General features: G+C 44.9%; 1 protein-coding gene across 1 annotated transcript in view; it reads right to left on the reverse strand.

Annotated features, from left to right (window-relative positions):
- tmtc1 (transmembrane O-mannosyltransferase targeting cadherins 1) overlaps positions 1-22113 on the reverse strand; it is a 125687-nt gene that overhangs the window by 19744 nt on the left and 83830 nt on the right. The window contains exons 9-11 of the mRNA XM_033037705.1: positions 13777-13944; positions 12148-12261; positions 9486-9629 (exon numbers count right to left, since the gene is read on the reverse strand). Of these exons, the coding sequence (XP_032893596.1) occupies positions 9486-9629; positions 12148-12261; positions 13777-13944 (426 nt within the window). The remainder of the gene's footprint in view (positions 1-9485; positions 9630-12147; positions 12262-13776; positions 13945-22113) is intronic.

Genomic DNA, 22113 nt, shown 5'->3' on the forward strand with positions numbered 1-22113 from the left:
GGAGGGTTCATGGCCACGACCACGGGTGAACAAAGGAGGAGGGCTGACTGAACTTTGTTGCCTTCCACCACACTGAAGAATGCTGTGGTGGATGTTTATGTTAAATTCTATTGTGTATTGTGTGTTCTTTTTTCAATGGTACCGCTGCATGGCAAATTCATTTCACTGTACCTTAGTTGGTGCGTGACAAATAAATTTGTATTGTATTGATTGTATTGTATTGATCATCTGACATTATACATTGTTCTTGCATTTCATAGTCCTCTTTCTAATTAGCATAGATTTCCATTCATCTACTGATGAGCTACTTTTAAGAATGAATGGCATTCACAGAAGGCCTTTTACCTAATGAAGCAATGCTTCCCTGTTACATTGTGGGAACATTTAGAATTTTTGAGAATTTAGAGACACAGCATGGAAATAGGCCCTTCGGCCCTCCGAGTCCATGCCATCATCAATCACCTGTTCTGTGTTATCCCACTTTCTCACTCACTCTCTACACACCAGGGGAACGTGACAGAGGCCAATTAACCAACGGACCTGCACGTCTGTGGGATGTTGAAGGAAACCGCAGCACCCAGAGGAAACCCATGCGGTCACAGGGAGAGCATGCAAACTCCACACAGGCAGCACCCGAGGTCAGGATCGAATCCGGGTCTCTGGCACTGTGAGGCAGCGGCTCTGCCAGCTGCACCATTGTACCTCCCCTGAATCTGGAAACGTGGGAATTAATGTGGTAGCTCCCACAAACTGCAGTTTAAGGAAAGATTTTCTGCTTCAGCAATAGCGGATGAGGGACACAAATGATGTATCTCTTAATCTTTGAAATGATGCCCGTACCTTTTGAATCTCTACACTCGGACAGATGATACCTTGGTTTCACTTCCCATATCAACGGTAGGATTGGATCGTCACAATGTGGTCAAGGTTCTGGAGTGGGACTTGAACCCTTGACCATCTAAGTCAGATGCAAGAATGCTACCCCTGTTGAAATCGGGTGGCACCTCAAGAAGGAAGATTGACCAAACCATCAAACCATCCATTAACGTGGTGAGCAATAGATGTTGTCAAATTCCCTCCGTTAAGATTGTGTGCAAAATGCCATTGGGACCAGCGATGGCTTCATGGACTGTTAACAAACTGTCAGCAATCTGAACAGGCAATTGGAAATGGTTGGAATCAATTGGTACAGCTGTACGAGCCAAACTATGATTGATAAAACATGCTGTAGGCCGCGCTCAAAATGGAGAGATGGCGGACAAAAGGCAGCCTGGACTCTTCCAGCTCACTTAAATACAGCAGGGTGAATGAGAAAATCCATATGAAATCCGTCAGTCTGCTTCCTCTCTCTCCTCCTCCTTCACCACTCAAGACAAATGTCAGGTAGAGCTGTCCCTTTGCATTGGAGTGCTGACGGTAAACTGACAACACAACCATGGCAGAAAGGACCATCTGTCAGGCACAGTTGCAGAAATCTTGATGGCTCCACTCTCCCTGTCCAAGAAGGAATGAGGCTATATTTAGCATTCTGCAGGGGGCTATTTTTATATCCAACATCTGCAAAATGGCAACGCATATTGCCATGTGCCAAGAGAGAATGAGAATCCAGCATCAATCTTATTCTTCGCATCTCTTAACAGGGTCCTTCAAAATCCTGAAGTTAGTTAACTTTTCCATTCTAATTAAACGCACAGATATATTTATAAAGGGAGCCAGGGTTTGCCTATGTCAACAAATGGGAGAGGTACCATGGAGTGGTAAAGGGGTAAAGATACTCTAAAAGATGATAAAGATAATTTCATTGTTTTTCTTCAAGCAGAGTAACAAGGCTATGAAGCAGATGCATACCTGTGTGTAATCAATCATTAAGCAGAAATTCAACTAGAGTCGCCACAAATACCACGGCTTCAGAGGCTTGGCCTGGTGCAGCGAATGACTCACCTCCTGTCTGCCCCACCCAACCCCGACATCGTCTACACTTCACTCTGCCTCGGGAAAACAACCACCGAAATCAAGAACCGTTTTCACACCGACCATTCCTCCTTCTCCCCTCTCCCATTGTGCTGAAGATACAAGTCAAGTCAAGTCACTTTTATTTCGATAGCACATTTAAAAAACAACTCTCGTTGACCAAAGTGCTTTACATTGGTGGAGGTACTAACTTTATACAACAGTGGTTCATAGATTAAGTACATACATAAATACATACATATAGCCCTCCCTCAGAGGATGTCAAGCAAGGCTTGAGAGTAAAGATGAGTTTTAAGTCTCGATGGAGGGGGCAGTTCTGATGGGAAGAGGGATGCTGTTCCACAGTCTAGGAGCTGCATGAAAGCATGCAACATGAGATTCAGGAACAGATTTTCCCTGCTGATATCAGACTACCGAACGGACCTCTCATAAGCGAGGCATGTGGCCCCGAACTCCCAACCTACCCCGTTGCACTTTTTTTTTTAAATCTGCACTTTCTCTGTAGCTGACACACTATATTCTGCGCTATGGTTATTTTGTTCTCTTTTATCTTGATTGTACTCTTATATTGTAAGTGTAGGAAGGAACTACAGATGCTGGTTTAAACCGAAGATAGACACAAAATACTGGAGCAACTCAGTGGGACAGGCAGCATCTCTAGAGAGAAGGAATGGGTGACGTTTCGGGTCGAGACCCTTCTTCAGACTGTCTGTCTTGTATTGTATGAATTGACCGATAATATTTCATCTCGGTACACGTGAAAATAATAAACCTATAACACTCCTGAAGATAGACATAAAATATTCAACTAATTTCTTTGCCCATCCCTTATTTCCAGATTTAGTTTCCCCTGCCTCTGCATGGATTACCACACAACAGTCAGAGCCTGAAGAAGGGTCTCGACCCAAAACAACGCCTATTTCCTTCGCTCCATAAATGCTGCCTCAATCGCTGAATTCCTCCAGCATTTTTGTCTACCTTCGATTTTCCAGCATCTGCAGTTCCTTCTTAAAAAGAGTGCTGAAGAAGGGTTTCGGCCCAAAACGTTACCTATTTTCTTAGCTCCATAGATGCTGCTTCACCCGCTGAGTTTCTCGAGCATTTTTGTGTACATGACATTTATCTATTGGTTTGCTGGAAAGCTGTCGGAGATGGAATTATTTTGTTTATGTTCAAGAAAGCAGAAGTTGCCTTTATGTACTGTAGCACCCTCAAAGTCCTCTGGATGATTCAAAAGTATTCCAGCTAGCAACATCCTGAAGATTCCAACATTCCCGACCCGAAACACCACCTATCCATGTTATCCCGGGATGCTGCTGAGTTACTCTACCACATTGTGTCCTTTCGTGTATTAAGCAGCTTCTGCAGTTCTTTGTTTCCACTTTGAGTGTCTCTATTGCTCTAATCGGCAGAGCAAATTGGGAAGTGAGAATGAGCAGGATCTTTCTTCTAGTCATAGCATAGTCATACAGCATGGAAACGGGCCCCTCGGCCCAACTTGCCCTTGTCGACCAAGATGCCCCAATTACACTTGTCCCAGATGCCCGAGAAAATCCCTAAACCTTCCCTATCCATGTCCCTGTCCAAATGTCTTTTAAGTGTTACCTACCTCAACTACTTTTGCAGCTCGTTCTATATACCCACTGGCATCTGTGTGAAAGGTTGATCGTCAGGTTCCTATTAAATCTTCTCCTTCTCACTTTGATAACCATGATACCTCACCTCCAAGACCTGCCTCAGAAGATTGAGGAGATTTGGTAAGTCGTTGAATACTCTCTTGACCCTCTTCAGGTGTGCGGCAGAGAGCATGTTGATGAGTTGCATCACGACCTGCTTCAGCAACTCGAATGCCCAGGAACAAAGGAGGTTACAAAACACTGCCCAGTCCATCATGGGTGCTGACCTCCCCACCATCAAAGGGATCTGCAGGAGGCACTGGCTCAAAAAGGCAAGCGGCATCATCAGAGACCCACAGCACCTTGGCACACTCTCATTTCACTCCTGCCATTGGGAAGAAGGCATAGGAGCCTGAAAACTGGTTCAGAGCAGCTTCCTCTCAACAACCCATCAGGCTATTGAACACTACAAACTCCAACTAAACTGCATACTACAAACTGCCATTGTTGCACTAAGGAGATGGGGCGTAGTTTTTGTCTGCATTGTATTGTTTGTTTTTATATATCATTTTATTATGGTATCTACTGTGTGAACATATCTGTTGTTACTGCTGCTACACGTAAGAATTTCATTGTTCTGTTGTGGAACATACAACAATAAAAGACTCTTCACTCTTGGGACTGCAGCAGAGGCTCGAAAGTAAAACCACTGATACGAAGGGGTTAATATTGACGTGCGGTGTTTAAGGCCAGAGAAAGCTTAGCACAACAAAACGTGGGCTTCTCAAGTAGTTTCCCCCATTCTGGGAGTTCAAGATATCAATGAAATGTTGCCGACTCCCAGCGGAGGTCGTTGCCTCTCAGTTAATTGCTGCTATTTGAAAGAAACTGCATCGTTTGCTCCAGGGAAGGAGTTTGAAGCCTGTAGTAAGCTTGAAAATTATGCTTTTTGTTGGGACAGGTGCAATCCGTTTACCGCTCGGCGGTGGGACGGACAAAGTGCGGAGTCTCTGTGTACCGTAGGAAGTTTCCCTTTCACAAATAGGATTTGGAGCATAAAGGGTTGGGCTTTATTTACCAATTTTGTAACCATGACAACCCTAAGTGAAAAGAAAAATAGCGCTGTGCCCCAGAGAGATTAACGTGGTGAAAGAGTCACAGAGAGTAGGAGGGCTCAGGATTCAACTGCTGGGCTGAGGGGAGTTGGTGGCTTGATTCCAAGACACCTGTCAGGGCTGGCAAGCTTAACAGAAGAATCAGTTGGCAGCATTGTGCGTGGCTACATCGAGCTATATGGAGAGGTAGAGTATGCAGGCAAGAGTCACTGTGTACTGGGGTTCCATCCGTGTCTGGTGTTTTGAAGGATGGGTCTGACTTCTTTGCCCTGTAATGTTCCACTCAGTTGATGTTTAAGAAGGAACTGCAGATGCTGGAAAATCGAAAGTGCACAAAAATGCTGGAGAAACTCAGTGGGTGCAGCAGCATCTATGGAGCGAAGGAAATAGGCAACGTTTCGGGTCGAAACCCTTCTTCAGAGTCAGAGTCTGAAGAAGGGTTTCGGCCCGAAACGTTGCCTATTTCCTTCGCTCCATAGATGCTGCCTCACCCGCTGAGTTTCTCCAGCATTTTTGTCTACCTAAAATTTCAGGAGATCTGGCATACAATCAGAACACCTGTAAAACAGTTCTATTCAACCAGGGGAGCAGCATAATGTGGGAGACTTGATAGCTGTTTTGCACATAAAGTAAAAGTGCAAACACTGATTTTTCTAAAGTCTAAAAATCTGTCTCCAAATGAATAGCTGGAACCTAAGTAAGACTCACAGAGTCCGGAGCTGGGGGAAGTTCTACACGCAACAGACCAGGCTAACTTCAACACCTGCTCGCATTTATAAAGTGTTTAGCATCACCGCACACATATTGAAAACGACAGGTTGATTATTACTTGAATCTCAGGCCAATAGATTCCCACTAAAAATCTCACACCTCATCATTTTCCATTTATAGCTCCATTTCATTTATTTTTAAGCTCCCTTGTACCCAATTGCCACTCTCCGCTTCTTACCTTCCAATTATTGGCGAATGACATGTCATGCATCAAACTACTTGGCTCATTAGTTTGTAGCTGCTAATTGTCATTGCTGAGGCTTCTGTCCTGACCTCAACCTTACATTTTACACTTACATCATGATGGAAGCAGGGCATTCACCCCCTTGAGGCCCGAGTCTATTAGATCATCGTTGATTACAGAGGACTTTTGGTCGGTGGAGAGCATATAGAATATTTATCCTCCATAACCTCTCATGTATCTGCTTTAGAAATGATCCATCCCTGTGTTCCACCACTGAAACTTGGCTCCAGAATTCTTCACAGCCTTGGATTAAACTAGTTAATATTTACCCCCGCTTACTCGGTTATAGAGGACAATCGGCATTAATGCACGTCATTCCCTTCCCCTCCCCCTCTCCCTCCACTATAGCCAGTTATAATGAGGGTTATCTGTCCATGCACTGAAGGAGATCGTACATCTCGGTTCTATCATACCCCCCATCCTTTGTTTATTTGCTGTGCACCCTGTGAATCTTTAGTTTTAAGTTTTGAAAGTTGCTGTTGAATCACACCTTTGCCGTCAGTGCATTTCAGATCACAAAAATCCAGTCTGAACCAAAATGTATTTTCCGGTTCTTGTGCCAATTATCTTAAATCTGTATTGACGAGTGCATGACCCGCCTGTCAGTGGCAATACTTTCTCCCCGCCTATTTCTACCCGAGCCTCTTATTGTTGAAGACTGCAATTAAGCTTTCCCTGAAATAAATCAATGCTGCACGCACTGTTGCATTGCAATGATGCTGTTGGGAGGCTCGAGGCACCGCTTAACTAACAGCATCTGAGTAAAACTTCAAATTGAAAAAATAGTAACAGGAGGGGGCTATATGGCCCCCCCCAAACCTACTCTTTTATTCAACAAGATCTACTTGCTTGACTCATACAGTGCCATGCAGCATTGAAACGGGCCCTTCGGCCCAACTTGCCCACACCGACCAACATGTCCCATCTGCACTAGTCCCACCTGCCTGCATGGGGCCACAACCCTCTAAAACTGTCCTATCCATGCACCTGTTTCTTAAACGTTGCAGTAGTCCCTGCCTCCACTACCTCCTCCAACAGCTTGTTCCATACACCCACCAATCCCCTTTGTGTGAAAAGGTTACCCCTCAGGCTCATATTAGATCTTTCCACCATCACCTTGAACCTATATCCACTGTTTCTCGATTCCCCTACTCTGGGCAACGTACTCACATTCCTGGGACTAGTCACCATTTATTGGCCTGGCCATGCAAATGACTGAATGGCAAAGTCAGAGTTGAGATAATGAGCAAGTATAGAAACTATAACGATGGAAATAGCAGAGTCAACAAAATGTAATGTCTGAACTACAACTGCTCGCACTAATTACAATATATTATGATAAACTACTTTCCATCCCATCATCTAAGATTGGTGATGACACCAAGAAAAGCATAGTAAGAAGTGTCCATAGAAGCATGACATTAACAGACTAAAGGAGAATGTGAGGTAGATGGCAATGAAGGAGAATGCAACATCATCTACTTTGAATATACAGCACAGTACTTTTTAAACGTGGAAGTGATGGAGGTCCAAAGGGTCCTGGTTGAGATTGAGGTCACGGTTCGGTTCTGCGTGGATTAATCTCTATAATGTCAAGGACAGAAAACATTCAAGATAGCAAAGCGATGCTGCCCTTCATACGTGGAGAACTGGACTACAATGGATGGAATGTAAACTGCAGTAACATAAAGATCAGATTAGAACACACACTATACTGTGGTTTAGAGGGAAATAAAAATCTGGAGTAACTCAGCAGGACAGGCAGCGTCGCTGGAGAGAAGGAATGGGTGACATTTCAGGCCGAGACCCTTCTTCAGACCCGAAACGTTACCCATTCCTTCTCCCCAGAGATGCGACCTGTCCCACTGAGTTACTTCAGCTTTTTGTGTGTATCTTTGGTTTAAGGTTTAAGGCCATTGACAACGCCCAGAGGATTGTCGGCTGCCCTCTCCTTACCTTGGAGGACTTACACAGTTCCCGCTGCATCAAAAAATCCCAGAGTATTATAAAGGACATTTCCCACCCCGGACACTCCCTGTTTGAACTGTTACCGTCAGGCAGACGGTACAGATCTACAAGGACAAGGACAAACAGACTTAAAAACAGTTTTTACCCCACTGCTATAAAGGCACTAAATGTAGCCGCCAAGGAACGCAGGGACGATACATACTAAGAGACTGTGAAATCGACAGAAGGATGTAGGGCTGGGTGTTTATGCGTGCTATTTTTATGATATTTATTTTAGTTGTTTATCTTTTTTAAATATTTTACCTTGTATGTATCGTTAGCTTTTAGAAATGTTTGAATGGTGCACTGACTGGCTGACATTTTACAATTTCGTTGTACATGGTTCATGTTACAATGACAATAAAGAAACTATTCTATTCTGTTTAGAGGGTTATGGGCCTAACACAGACAGGTGGGACTAATGTAGATGGCGCATCGTGGTCAGCATGGATGAGTTGGGCTAAAGGGCTTGTTTCTGTGGTGTATAATTTTATGATTCTCTGTAATTCTATTTGATTAATATCATTATTTTTCCATGTCCCACCATTCAATTTGATCATGGCTGATCTGGCTCTGGTCTGAACTCTTCTGCGTTAGTTCTCCTATCCCTGATCTTCCAAAAAAAACATAAATACCTCCAATGTTTTGGACTTCACAACCCTAAGAATTCCAACCAATATACATGATTATCAACCTCTTACCTTATCTTGTAAGCATGTCCCTTCATCCAGGAATCTCCCAAAAGTGGAAACAACTTGATATTGACCCTATTGTGCTCCCTCAGGATCTGAACGTTGCAAGTAGATTTCTCTCATTCTTCTAAAATATAGATCTGACTGTTTTAGCCAGTTATGGCAGGAAAACACACCCGTGCCAGGAATGAGCCGAGTACATTTATTCTGGGTCGCCTCAAATGCGAGTACATCCATTTTCGAAAGTAGACAAAAAATGCTGGAGAAACTCAGCGGGTGAGGCAGCATCTGTGGAGAAAAGGACCCCCACCCCCGACATCAGTCTGAAGAAGGGTCTCGACACGAAACATCACCTACTCCTTTTCTCCATAGATGCTGCCTCACCCACTGAGTTTCTCCAGCATTTTTTGTCCACTACCACTAGGCAATTGTAACAACACTTCTCTATTTCTAACCTCCAAGCCCTTTTGCAATAAAGGACAATTACTCATTAATCCAATGGTTGTAATTATCAATACAGCCAGTTAACATAAAACAGAGAGCCAGGAGAGAAGTTCACAAATAAGCTGCCTCTCTTTTTCCTCGCTCTTGATAAAGCAAGTCCTGTTTAGATTGGAGTGTAGAATAACCACAGATCGACACTGATGTATAAGATTTTTGCAAATTACTGAGGAAAATATTGATTCGCGAAGAGCGTCTGACGCGTATCAAAGGCAAAGTGGATAATTTATTATTTCGATGGTATAAGGAGCAACAACAAATTGACAATCTCAAAAAGGTAAATTGTTCCCAATCAATACGTTGAGTAAAAATAATTGGTTTACAAATGCTCTGGTCTCATTAGCCTTGCAAACCATGGCAGCACATTTAATATCATGCACTGAGAAGCTCTAAATATAACAGCTCGAGGTTTTGTCATTGCCAGTTAGAAATTGTCAGTAAATATACTCGCTAGTTAATATGAAACATATGTTCCAATTATTGGAGGGACAGACGATGTCGAAATTTTAATGAAGACTAAAAATTTATCACCTCCTACATTCTTCATCCATCAAACATTTCGACTTACTTTAGCAGGTTGCCCAGATTGAAGAGAGCTCGGTTATGTTGAGGATTCAGCTTCAAGGCCTGTCTGTAATGGTCTTCTGCCTCTGGCACGTCCTTGGTCAAGGTGCCAAGATTATTCAGCGCACTGGCGTGTCGAGGGTAGAGCCTGCAGAATGAGGACAGAAGAGCAAATAGAGCCATTACTCCTAAAGTCCACCACGGGCACCATGGGTGCAGCTGGTAGAGCTGCTGCCTCACAGCTCCAGCGATTAGAGTTCAATCCTGACCTCCTGAGCTCTCCGTGTGGAATTTCTAAGTTCTCCCGGTGACCACGTGGGTTTCCTCTGCGTGGTCTGATTTTCACATGCCAAAGAAGCTTAGTGTAGTACGTTAACTTCCCAATGTAAATTACCCCTGGTGTGTAGGCGAGTGATAGAATCTGCAAATAGGTGGGAATGTGGAGAATAAAATGGGACGTGTATAAATTGGTGATTTAAGGTTACATCTATTCAATAAACTAAAGGGCATGTCTCTGTGCTGTATGATGCGTTGAACACATTGTCCTGGCAACATATTGTCCACACATTGTAAGGTTAGACAATGAAAAAGAGGCTTAATGAACTTCTGAATTGGTTTGATGTGGTAGGTGTAAAGGTAATGAACGAGATACTGTTCTGTGTCACAAAAGGCTAATGAGACTAGCAATTTGGTGGGGCAGGTCTGATGCCTGTTTTAGGTATGGCCTTGTCTGCACATCTCCAGAGACAATGTTCTATTGTCCACATGGCCTAAATTAGGGATGATTGGAGCTTCAGTTGGGAGTGGAGATTAGAGAGTTAGCACACAGGAGTGAATGTCAGGATTGTATTGGAAGGGGAGGATCCACACAGCAGAAGAGAATGGTTCTGGAACTGAAGAATAAGTAAAAGTTTGAAAGGGGACATAGTGTCAGGGAACTCATGTAATGAATAACTACAGAATCAGGTGGGTGGAACAGAAGTACTAGTAGCACAGTACTAGTAGTACTTGGAACATGTTGACTAGACATGGTAAGGTTAGGCAATAAAAAAGGGGCTTAAGCACAACCTAATAAACATGAATTGGTTTGACATGGTTGGGGTAAAGGTAATGAACTTTACCCTTGTGTTCTGCATCACAAAGGTCGTACGGGTCAGACTGGACCTGCCCTGTGGAAATCTGCTTCAGTTTAGTTGCATGCACCCCTCTCAACTCCAACTACTTGTGAAAATGAATGTTGTACGAGTTATCAAATCTTGCACCTGACCATGCTTTTCTGGGCACCTCTTAATACTTCTGCATCACATGCACAGAGGACTCAAACAAAGCCAGCATCCTCTTTGACCCATATAGTAGATAAGCCAACTATATTTAACTATCAGTTCATACATTCAATTCCAAAAGTAGCAAACAATTTTGTAACTAAACTAAACTAAACTAAGCCAATTTTCCCAATAACAGATCCTGCCCAGGTTACGGTATAGGTTCTGTCCCTGTGAACTGTTCATAATCCGAACAGTTCATAAGTCAGAGCTGAGGTCCCAGGCGTCAGAGGATGTCAGCAGCCCCCCCCAGCAGCTGATGAATCCCTGCCGCCAGTCACCCCACCACTGTACATGAGTCGGACGTTCAAAACCTGGATGAAATGTATGAGAACGATCTAAAAAATAACTTAATCACAATCAAACCCAAAAAGATATTTGAGAGTGAGTTGCTTGAAATGGGTAGGATATTTTACTTGCTACCAGGTGGAATTGCTGTGTAACACAGCTTCCATGCATTTAAGGGCACATTACATGAATGTATAGAGATCTCTGACCATCATTCCTCCCTCATCAACACCGTCAAAGGCAGAAGATGTGAAGGTGCCTCTGATGTTGTTTTCAGGAGTTAGCTGTGTGCAAAATGGCAGCTGCCTGCATTTCCTAAACGTTTCACTGGTTGTCAAATGCTTTTGGACATCCTGTGAGTTGAGTTTGTCACAATGCGTCTGAAATTCAAGAGCTTTCACTTTTCCCCCTCCCACTATGGTTTGATCTTTTCCTTATGCCTTCCTTCTTACCTGAGATCAGGCCTGTGCTGAACAATGAGTCTGTCTGGAACGCCACACACACCAGACTTCAAAACAAACTCCTTTGGTTGACTGGCCACAAAGCACCAAACAAATCAAACACCCTGTAATTGCTAAATGGCAGCAGGCTATTCCTAAAGAGTAAAGGCTGTTGCTATGGTAACCTTACACTGTCCTTCATCAAGGAGCACAAAGGGGTTGGACGGAGGCCAGATATTCCCCTTTGTACTTATGTACACTTGAGTCAAGCTGGCCGGGCTGCTGTCTCACAACGCCAGAGACCCAGGTTCGATCCTGACCTCGGGTGCTGTCTCTGTAAAGATTTCACGTACCCCACGGCTTTGTGGATTTCCTCTCACATCCCAAAGACATGCGGGCTTGTAGGTTAATTGGCCTCATTAAAATTGCCCCTGGTGCTTAGGGTGTGGGTGGGCAAGTGGGATAACATAGAACACGTGTGATCAGGTGGTTGATGGTTCGCATGGACTCTGTGGGCAGAAGGGCCTGTTTCCGTACATTTGTCAATCAACCAATCTATTAGGAAATGAGGTTTGAAGGTAAAGAATTTGAGTGAAACACCAAACTTGATGCTTACCTCAGAGCGGTTTTGTAGTGATATACTGCTTCGTCATAGCGACCATGGTCTTTCAGGAAATTGGCATAGTTGTAGTGCACCTTGGCATTCAGGGGCAAAGTCTGAACTCCAGATCTACAGAGAGAGAGAAGGGGGAGGAGAGGTGGGACTAAACACTCAGGTTGGCTTTCACTGTAAACCGCATTCAATAACACCAATACTAAACAATTCAATGAACTAATCTGTTTATCAAATGCAGCAATACCTACCAATTAGGAAGGAATTAAGATGCTTTAGGTTTTAAGATAACATCTTGACTAATTCCAATATTCTCCCTTTACTTTACAATTTTTTACTCTATTATCGGCACTGGAATTTGGGTGGAAACTTTGGGGACAAACTCGTGCATTTACCCAGATTAGCCTAATTGCAAAGTCATTAAATTTGTTGATAGATTCTAAGTGGCACGTCTCGCTGCCACTTGTCTCCGCAAGGACTTTGCACGCTTACTCTTTAACTCTTAAAATTGATATATTTAAAAATGTGTTTAATGCTTGTAATTGGTAGGTTGACTGGGTTATTGTAAGTCAACCTAGTGGTACAATTTGGGGGTGTTGATGGGAATGTTGGGGGGTGGGGGGGGAGGAATAAGTTAAAATTATTGGTGAATGGGACTGTTCTGTGAGATGGCTGAGGCTCGAGGGGCCAAAATGGCTTCCTTCCTTGCCATAAACAATCATGGGAATTGCATTTTTGTTTTATGCAGCTTCTGGGTGCTACAGACCTTTGACCTACATCAGAACTGGGGATGTTATGTGGAGCCCGTACAAAACACTGTTGGAACAAGTCTGGAAGATTGTGTCCATACTTTCGGAAGGCTGTGAAAGTTTGAGAGAGGGTCTTTAGACTTTAGCTTTAGAGATACAGCGTGGAAACAGGCCCTTTGGCCAACCGAGTCCGTACCGACCAGCAATCGGCCCGTACACCAGCACTATCCCACGCACTAGGGACAATTTACAATTTACAGAAGCCAATTAACCTGCAAACCTGTACATCTTTGGAGTGTGGGTGGAAACCAGAGGACTCGGAGAAAACCCACGTGGTCACAGGAAGAACTTACAAACTCCATACAGACAGTACCTGTAGACAGGATCGAACCTGGGTCTACGGCACTGTAATGCAGCAACTCTACTGCTGTGTCACCCGAAAGGAAGGGTCAGGAAGGATTTACTAAGAATGGTTCCAGATATAGACTGGAGAAGCTAGGGGTGTTCTCCTTGGAGCTAAAACAGAGAATATGTGATAGAGGTATAGAAAACCACATTCATTTAAATAGGTTCTGTTGCATGAAGAGTGGTGGGGGCCTGCTTGCATGCGCTCAAATAACAGATTGAGAGTTGTCTGGCATAACAGATAATTATAAATGATAATCAAGTCCTGAGTGTTCAATGAATTATGAGCAGAATTCTTTTTTTTCACGGTTTTCATTTCTACTGTTCCCCTGCCATCGAGAAATACCTTGATAGACATTTTTTATGAAAATGCAGTCCGTGTGAAAACCCATCTGTTTATAAAGAGCCATTTGTCTCTCTGTTATGGAGTGCTCCAGGCCACACGAGAGACCTGGATGGTTGTTCGACTCAAGCTCACCTGAACAGGGCTTCTCTGGAGAGCCACACTTCATTCTGCCGCAGAGTCTTCCAGAAGAACAGTCCAAGCACGAGCAAGGTGGACACTGTGACCACACTGGCTCCCCATCTACTGAGGACTCCACACAGTCGGTTCAACCCGTGGGCCACAAGGATGCAGTAGCCCATGCTAAATGCGGTGGTGGGGGGGGGAGAGAAATACATGTGAAGTCACTGGAAAATCAAGCTCCACGCATAGTACTTCTAACAATATTTGGGGGGTTTTTCAGGCTAGATCTACAGTATCAAATTACTGGTATACTAATGGGCCTGTCCCACAGGCGATTTTTTAGGCGACTGCCGGCAACTGTCAAGTCGCCTGAAAAACCAACGACTGGAACGGTGACTGTCAGAGTGGAACACACACATCGCTTCCTTCACCAGCCCGTTATGCAGGTGGGGGACAGGGCAAGCGGGGGGACCGTGTGAATTCTGAGTGAAATTCACACGGTGCAAAGCCAATGTGATACAGACACACACCGCGATGAACAGGAAAGTTGCCGCTGTAATTAAGACGGTGAAAGCACAGTGTACGGGAAGGGTCACGTAAGTCCTTCAAAAGAGGGAGGGATAGGGGGAGAAGGAGGAGACGGGGTGGGGAGAAGGAGTGGAGACAACTTTTAAGAAGCATGAGATACACGGTTGTGCAGCTCGGCGGACATTAACATTACCGGTCGGTTATCCTTGGTTCTGAAAACTACTGCTTACGATTATTTTTTTTCCCCAATGAGTCAATGAAATTCACCAGGTCAGCACCAGCTACAGCCTACAAGAACCTACAACAAACTTCGACCTCCTGGTAACCCACTACCACTGCACCTACGGCTCAAGAATTCTTGCTACTCTCCATGTTGAAAAATTTGCGGCAACCATAATGAGGCCGCGACTAATGCCCAGAATGCGGGAACTCCTCACGACCACGAAGGTGACTACCCGGCAACCACCTGCGAACATGCGGTGACCATGTGGCTACTATCGTCTCTTAACTAGATTTACAGTGCGGAAACAGGCCCTTCGGCCCACTGAGTCCGCAACAACCAGGGATCACCTCGTACACCAGCACCATCCTACACACACGGGACATTTTACTATCTTACTGAAGCCAATTAACCTACAAACCTGTACGTCTTTGGAGAGTGGGAGGAAAACCCAAGTACCCGGAGAAAAGCCACGCGGTCACAGGGAGAACGTACAAAGTCTGTACAAGGGGGACCCGAAGTCAGATTTGAACCCAGGTCTCTGGCGCTGTAAGGCGTCAAATCTACCACTGTGCTGACCATTATTAATGTTAAATAAAGTGCTCCAAGATGGGTCAGGCAAACATAATCAAACTTAGATGGTTGAGTGAGGTAATACTACGTTAGTTAAGTAGCTTGTACCTCGGCACTGTGACCACATAGGTTTTCTTCAGGTGCTCCAGTTTCCTACCTCATCTGAAAGACGTGCAGGTTTGTAGATTTATTGCCCCTCTATAAAATTGCCCCCAGTGTGCACGGAGTGGATGGCATTGAACTAGTGTCAATGGGTAATCGATGGTTGGCATGGACTCAGTGGGCCGAAGGGCCTGTTTCCATGCTGTGTCTCTAAACTAAACTAAGTTAAACTAAACAGTAACTCGACCGTAACGCCACTGTGTCACCTATATTAGTCTTGGTCGTGGAGGTGTGCTCTGGGAGACGGCCCCATGAAGCATCGTCCATACAACTGTATGCAGGACCAGGCATGGGAGGGTGAAGGAATTGAAACGGTGTGCTGGGGAAAGTATTGGAGGAATGGAGGAGATTATGGAGAAAGACAGGAAGGCACGAACTCTAATTGAACCCAGTTACTGCAACGGTCTGTGGAATAACAAAAAAAAACATTTCAAAATGATCTACAAATAGCTCAAGAGCACTGGCACTGAAGCATCAAAGTGAAACGTCACATGGGACCCAGAGTGTGTTTATTGTGGTGGTACGGTTGTACAAAGTCCTCGAAGATCTACAATAATGAATAGCCACTGTATATGACCTCGGTCTCTCTAGTTAATTATAAGTTAAGCATTCATGTGTTCATCATCCAGAAATTTGTGTTAGAAGAGCAAGGGGTGGCTGTGGGCAGAGGACAGAAGTAACTTTGTCCTCTATACCCCTGCTAAAGTATGTCTGTCTGTACTGAGTTTACATTCTCCCTGTGACCGCGTGGGTTTTCTCCAGGTGCTCTGGTTTCCTCCCACACTCTAAAGACCTACTGGCTTGTAGGTTAATTAGCTTGGGTAAAAAATTGTAAATTGTCCCGAGTGTGTAGGATAGTGCTAGCGTACGGGGTATTTACTGGTTGATGTGGACTCGGGTCAAAAGGCCTGTTTCTCTAAAGTCTAACGTAAAATTGGCCGGTTCGAATCCCGCTTGGAGTGCATACTGTCGTTGTGTCCTTGGGCAAGACACTTCACCCACCTTTGCCTGTGTGTGAATGTGTGTGAGTGATTGGTGGTGGTCGGAGGGGCCGTAGGCGCAGATTGGCAGCCACGCTTCCGTCAGTCTGCCCCAGGGCAGCTGTGGCTACAGAAGTAGCTTACCACCACCGAGTGTGACTGAGGAGTGAATGAATAATGCGATGTAAAGCGCCTTGAGTATTAGAAAGGCGTTATATAAATCCCATCCATTATTATTATTATTATTAAAATCTAAAAGTTAATGTCCGCACCTATACAGGAACTTAAACAAGGCACTCATCCCAGCTGCAAAATTCGATTCCGGCACTTCCCTTAGGAGAGACTGTGAGAAAAGAACCATGATGATGTTTCGGGATGGAACTCTGCTTCAGATTAATTGTAGGGGGGGAGGAACTGGAAGCAAGAAAAGACCATGACAAAGCAGGACAAAAACAATTGCTGGGCCTAATTTGGCCTGGTCTTTTTCTAGCTTCCTGTTCCTCCCCCCTACAATCAGTCTGAAGAAGAATCCTGATCCAAAACGTCACATCAACTTATTTGCCTTTGAGGTTCAGTAAGTAGAGATAAACGTCTATCGTTTATACATCGCAAAATCCAACAAGGAGGCAATTGACCACTCAATATTAGAGATAGGGCTGTCAGAATTATTTGTGTCAGGACACCCGGAAACCAGTCCTCTTCAACTTCAAATAGTAGGACGTGGTCCTTAAAATCTGCCTGTACTAGGTAACTTAGATGCTGGTTTAATGTCTTATCTGCCAGACAGTATTCCCCAGGCACTTTGGTGGAAAGTCAATTTAGATTACATGTTCTGAAGAAAACAACATTGATAAAACAGGTTGGCTGGACATTTTTACATTGGTCTTTAGAAGTGTTTGGCACACACAAACCTATTAGCTGAGAGGATAATAATGACCACACAAAATGTGTAAAATGTTTTGTTGTGCCACAGGATTTAGACACTTCAGAACGGAGAATCTTTTTCTTTCTTGTTATGTATGCTGACTGGAATCTTTGACTTTTGGTCACGGAGGTCAAAGCACCACAAATGAGCCAAAGCTGAGAAAACAGTGTTGCCTTCAGACTTTCACTCCTCTTTGACCTGTGATATGAGGGAGACAATGTTTTTCCTGAAGGCTTTGCGGAATGTACATTTTCACGCCAACAAGATCCGCAACTCTTTTTGTCCAGGTCGGCCACATGAAAAGAGCAAGCCTTTTGTACGTATCGATCGGGGAGCGTCACTAGAGCTGGGTCAAATATCACAAAGTGTACTGTAGATCTTCAATGTCGCCACAATCTGTGGATGCCACAGACAGTGATTGTAATCATCACCAATTAAAAGCCCTGCCCCATGGTACGAGTTCATTCCAAGAACTCTCCCGAGTTTAAAAAAAAATCAAACTCGTGGTTAGCACGGAGAATGAACGTAGCGGGTACGTCGGAGCTCGGGGACGTCTCTTAGCGCTAACGGCAGGTACTCGGGAAGACTCGCTAACGGCAAGTAAGCACGGGAAGACATGATGAAAAATGTCCACGAGAGCCCCGAGTACCGACGAATGGCCATTACCATAAATCTCCGAGTTCTTGGTTCTTGGTTCTTGGTTTCTTGGTCCTCCAAAATATTCCAAATGGAATTTAAACTGGAGGTGGTGAAGGGAGGGCTTAAGCCAGAAAGGGTTATTGGGAAGAAAGAGCTACTTTAAATTTAGTTGCATCTGGTTGGGTAACTATAGTTGGGTGGAGATTATTCAATGCTTTAATTGTGCGGGGGAAGAACGAATTGCTGTATACATCTGTCTTTGTAGCTGGGATCAGGGCAAACTCGGGAGAACTCTTGGAATGAACTCGTACCGTGGGACAGGGCTTTAAGAGTCCTGTACCTGCCATACTCTGTTGCCTATAACTCCTACACCTGCTCAAACCAAGACCATACCTCTAATTTCTCTCTCCCCTGACTCTCAGTCTGAAGAAGGGTCTCCACCCGAAACATCACCTATTCCTTTTCTCCAGAGATGCTGCCTGACTCGTTGAGTTATTCCAGCATTTTGTGTCTATCTTCTCTGCTTGAAAGCTCAGCGGACAATTACTTGCCGTACAAATCCATCTTAAAACTTAGCTCTTGAACCACGCATCTCAGGCATCTTTCTGATGTTTCTTTGTCTCTCAACCTCTCTCAAATTCTGAATTTCCCTGAGGGGATTAATAAAGTGTTTATCTATCTATTTATCTATCTTTGTTGACATGACTCCTGCTGGCAAATTTTCCGTAATGTTGAACATCGTAAAAGTGTAAATTATTCTGCTGACCAATGTACTTGTACGATGCAGGTTTAACAGACTAAAGGGCCTGTCCCACTTCGGTGATTTTTCAGCGGAATGCTGGCGGCTGTCAAGTTCGCGGCACTCGCCTGAAAAGACGGGAACTGGAACAGTGGCTGTCAGAGTGGGGAGCGCGCGCGCGCACACACGCACACACACACACACACACACACACACACACACACACACACACACTCTCACACACACACACACTCTCACACACACTCTCACACACACACACACACACACACACACACACACACACACACACACACACACACACACACACACACACACACACACACACACACTCTCACACACACTCTCACACACACACACACACACACACACACACACACACACACACACACACACACACACACACACACACACACAGCAAAGGCGGGGGCCAGGGAAAGCGGGGGAGCTCTGTCTGAAATTCACACGGTGCAAAGCCAAGGTGATACAGACACACACCACGATGAACAGGAAGGTTAAGACAGCAAGCACGGTGTACGGTAAGTCCTTTAAACGAGGGAGGGAGGGGAGAAGGGGGAGAATGGGGGCGAAGAAGGGGGGAAGAAGGGGGGAAGAGAAGGGGGGGGGGAGAAGGGGGGGTGGGGAGAAGGAGTGGAGACACTTTTAAGAAGCCAGACAACTTTTAATAAGCCAGAGATACACAGCTGTGAAGTTCGGCAGGCATTTAACATTACCGGTCAGTTATCCTTGGTTCTGAAAACTCGTGCTTATGTTTTTTTTCCCCCAATGAGCAAATGAAAATGCCCAGTCATCAAAGGCGATTAACTAAAACTATCTACAACTACCTTGACTACCTACCACTACATGGCGACCCCACTACAACTGCACCTACGACTGCAGGATTATCGATTTTCTCCATGGCGACCAAATTTTTCAACATGTTTAAACATATTGAAAAATTTGCGGCAACCATACTGAGGCCGCGACTAGTTCCCAGAATGCAGGAAGTCCTCGCGACCATGAAGGAGACTCACCAGAGACCACCAGCGAACATGTGGCGACCATGTGGTGATCATGAGTCTCCTGCACTCGCCTAAAAAGTCGCCTAAGTGGGACAGGCCCTTTAAGGTGGCAGGAGATCATAAAGATACAAAAGATTCCTTCTACGTAAAGATACGTAATGCTGTAACCCAGCAGCTCACACAGCATCCCTCAAGAACATGGATAGATGGCGTTTTGGGTTGTGACCTTTCTTCAGACATTGTGGGGAGAGGAAGGGAGAAGAAAGTTGTAAGAGAGGAGAGGCAGGGCAAAACGTGGCAGGTAATCAGTGGATGAAGGTGAGGGGGGGTTTGATAGGCAGATGGTTGGAAAAAAGGCACATCCCACATTCCAAAGTCTTACAGGTTTGTAGGTTAATTGGCTTTGGTAAAAATAGTGAATTGTGTACGGGTTGATTGCTGGTCGGCACAGAGTCAGTTGGCCGATGGGCCTGTTTCCATGCTATGTCTCTAAAGGCTAAAGTCTGCGGACCCTCTCTCACATCCTTCCTAAAGTATGGACACAATATTCTAGACTTGGTCTAAGTACTTATGTACAGGCTCAACACAACTTCCCCAGTTCTGATATAGGTCAAAGTTGTATAGCACCCAGAAGGGTGTAGGATAGTGTTAGTGTACGTGGATCACTTGACAGCGAGGACTTGGTGGGACAAAGGGCCTGTTTCCGCACTCTATCCTAAACTAAACTAAACTAAACCAAACCACTGGTGCTGTGGATTTTGCCATATATATAGAAAGCGAAGTTCTGAACAGGAACTGGCCATAAATCGAGATGGGAACTGACATAAAATCACTATGTTCTATATCTGCCGGTTAGGCAGAAACTGTGCAAGGAGAAACAATGCCACAGTTAAGGCCAATGACTCTACATCAGATCCCTGATGGCAGATGTGATGAAGGGTTATAGATGTTGGTTATTCCTCTCTCCACAGATATCACCCGGTCTATTGAATACTTGCAGTAGTTTTCTAGTTTTACGTCAAATTTCCAGCATCTGCAGCTTTTGTTTGCTTTTAGACCACAACAGATCTGATGCCCAATTCCACGCACTTCACCATTCCCTTATGCCAGTACCATATGACCCCGCTTCATAATCAGCACCATTACAGGAAGCTGCCGGTGAGCGCCATGGCGGCGCAGAAGGGACGTTCACGGTTAGCGCCGCGGAGCCCGGCACAAGCACAGCCGGCAGCCGGCCGATCAAAGGGTCAAGGAAGTGCCACAGTGAGGTGAGGCCAGGTCTATCAAGGGTCAAGGGAGGGCCACGATGAGGAGAGGAGGCCAGGTCTATCAAGGGTCAAGGGAGGGCCACAGTGAAGAGAGGTCGTGCTGGGGTTAAGAGGCCAGGCCGATCAAGGGTCAAGGAAGGGCCACGATGAGGAGAGGAGGTCGGGCTGTGGACGGGCAGCAGAGTGACGCCGTGACAAAGAGGGAGCCGGCGTGGGAGTGGGCGTGCAGGGGCCGATGAGAAGAGTAAGAAGGAACTGCAAATCCTGGTCTTGAAGAAGGGTCTCGACCCGAATCGTCACCCGTTCCGTCTATCCAGAGATGCTGCCTGTCCCGCTGAATTACTCCAGCATTTTGTGTCTATCATTGAGAATAAAGAGGGACCCGTCGTGGTGGGAGGTAGGGCCACCAAGAACAGGTGGACCTGGGACTCTTTGTGTACTTTGTGCATTGTATGCACAATGATTCATTGTACCTGGGTACGTGTGACAATAAAAAGTCATTGAATCATTGAATCCCAGACAGACAAGCAAAGAAACAGGTGCAAAAGTCATTGTAAAAATAAAATTGGCAATTGAGCAAAAATGCCAAAGGACTCACCCAAGCGGTGACTAATCGATTAAACTCTACTAGATCTGCCTTTCTCAGTGCTAGGAATAAGATGGCAAGGTCTGGCTAAAACAGTCATGAGACACAACCTGTAGCCCAGGAAAAGTTATTAATGACGGACATCGGATAATCTCACACCTGCTCTCTTATTACTTGTTACAGGGAGTGGGTCAACAATTAGTTTTATTCTGTTACTCATACCGAGGATGGGCCATCACTGGCAGAATAGAAGCATTGGAAGCAGGAGTTGGTCATCTGGCCATTCAAACCTGCACCACCATTCAACAAGATCATGGCTGATCTACAAATTTCCTACACTCTCCCCATATCCCTTCATTCCTTTGTAATCCTCGAAACTACAAGGTGAACGGACTTAGTGACTGAGTTTCTGTAGTCTTGAAAGATTCAAAACAATTCGATAGATCCATCTTTGGGGAGAAAAAAAACATTTCCACGTTTTAATTAATCTTAATTAATGCTCTGGCTTCCTCCCACGCCTCAGAGACGTGCAGGTTTATAGGTTAATCGGTCTCTGCAATTGCCCCCTAGTGTATTGCAAGTCGATGAGAAAGTTGGGAATAGCATCCCTTCAAACCCAGAGAGAATTTCGTACATTTTAATGAAATCACCACTTAATTAAAGAGAATACAGGCCTAAACCCACAACTG

The sequence above is a fragment of the Amblyraja radiata genome, chromosome 19, assembly GCF_010909765.2.
Source record: "Amblyraja radiata isolate CabotCenter1 chromosome 19, sAmbRad1.1.pri, whole genome shotgun sequence".
NCBI lineage: Eukaryota > Metazoa > Chordata > Chondrichthyes > Rajiformes > Rajidae > Amblyraja > Amblyraja radiata.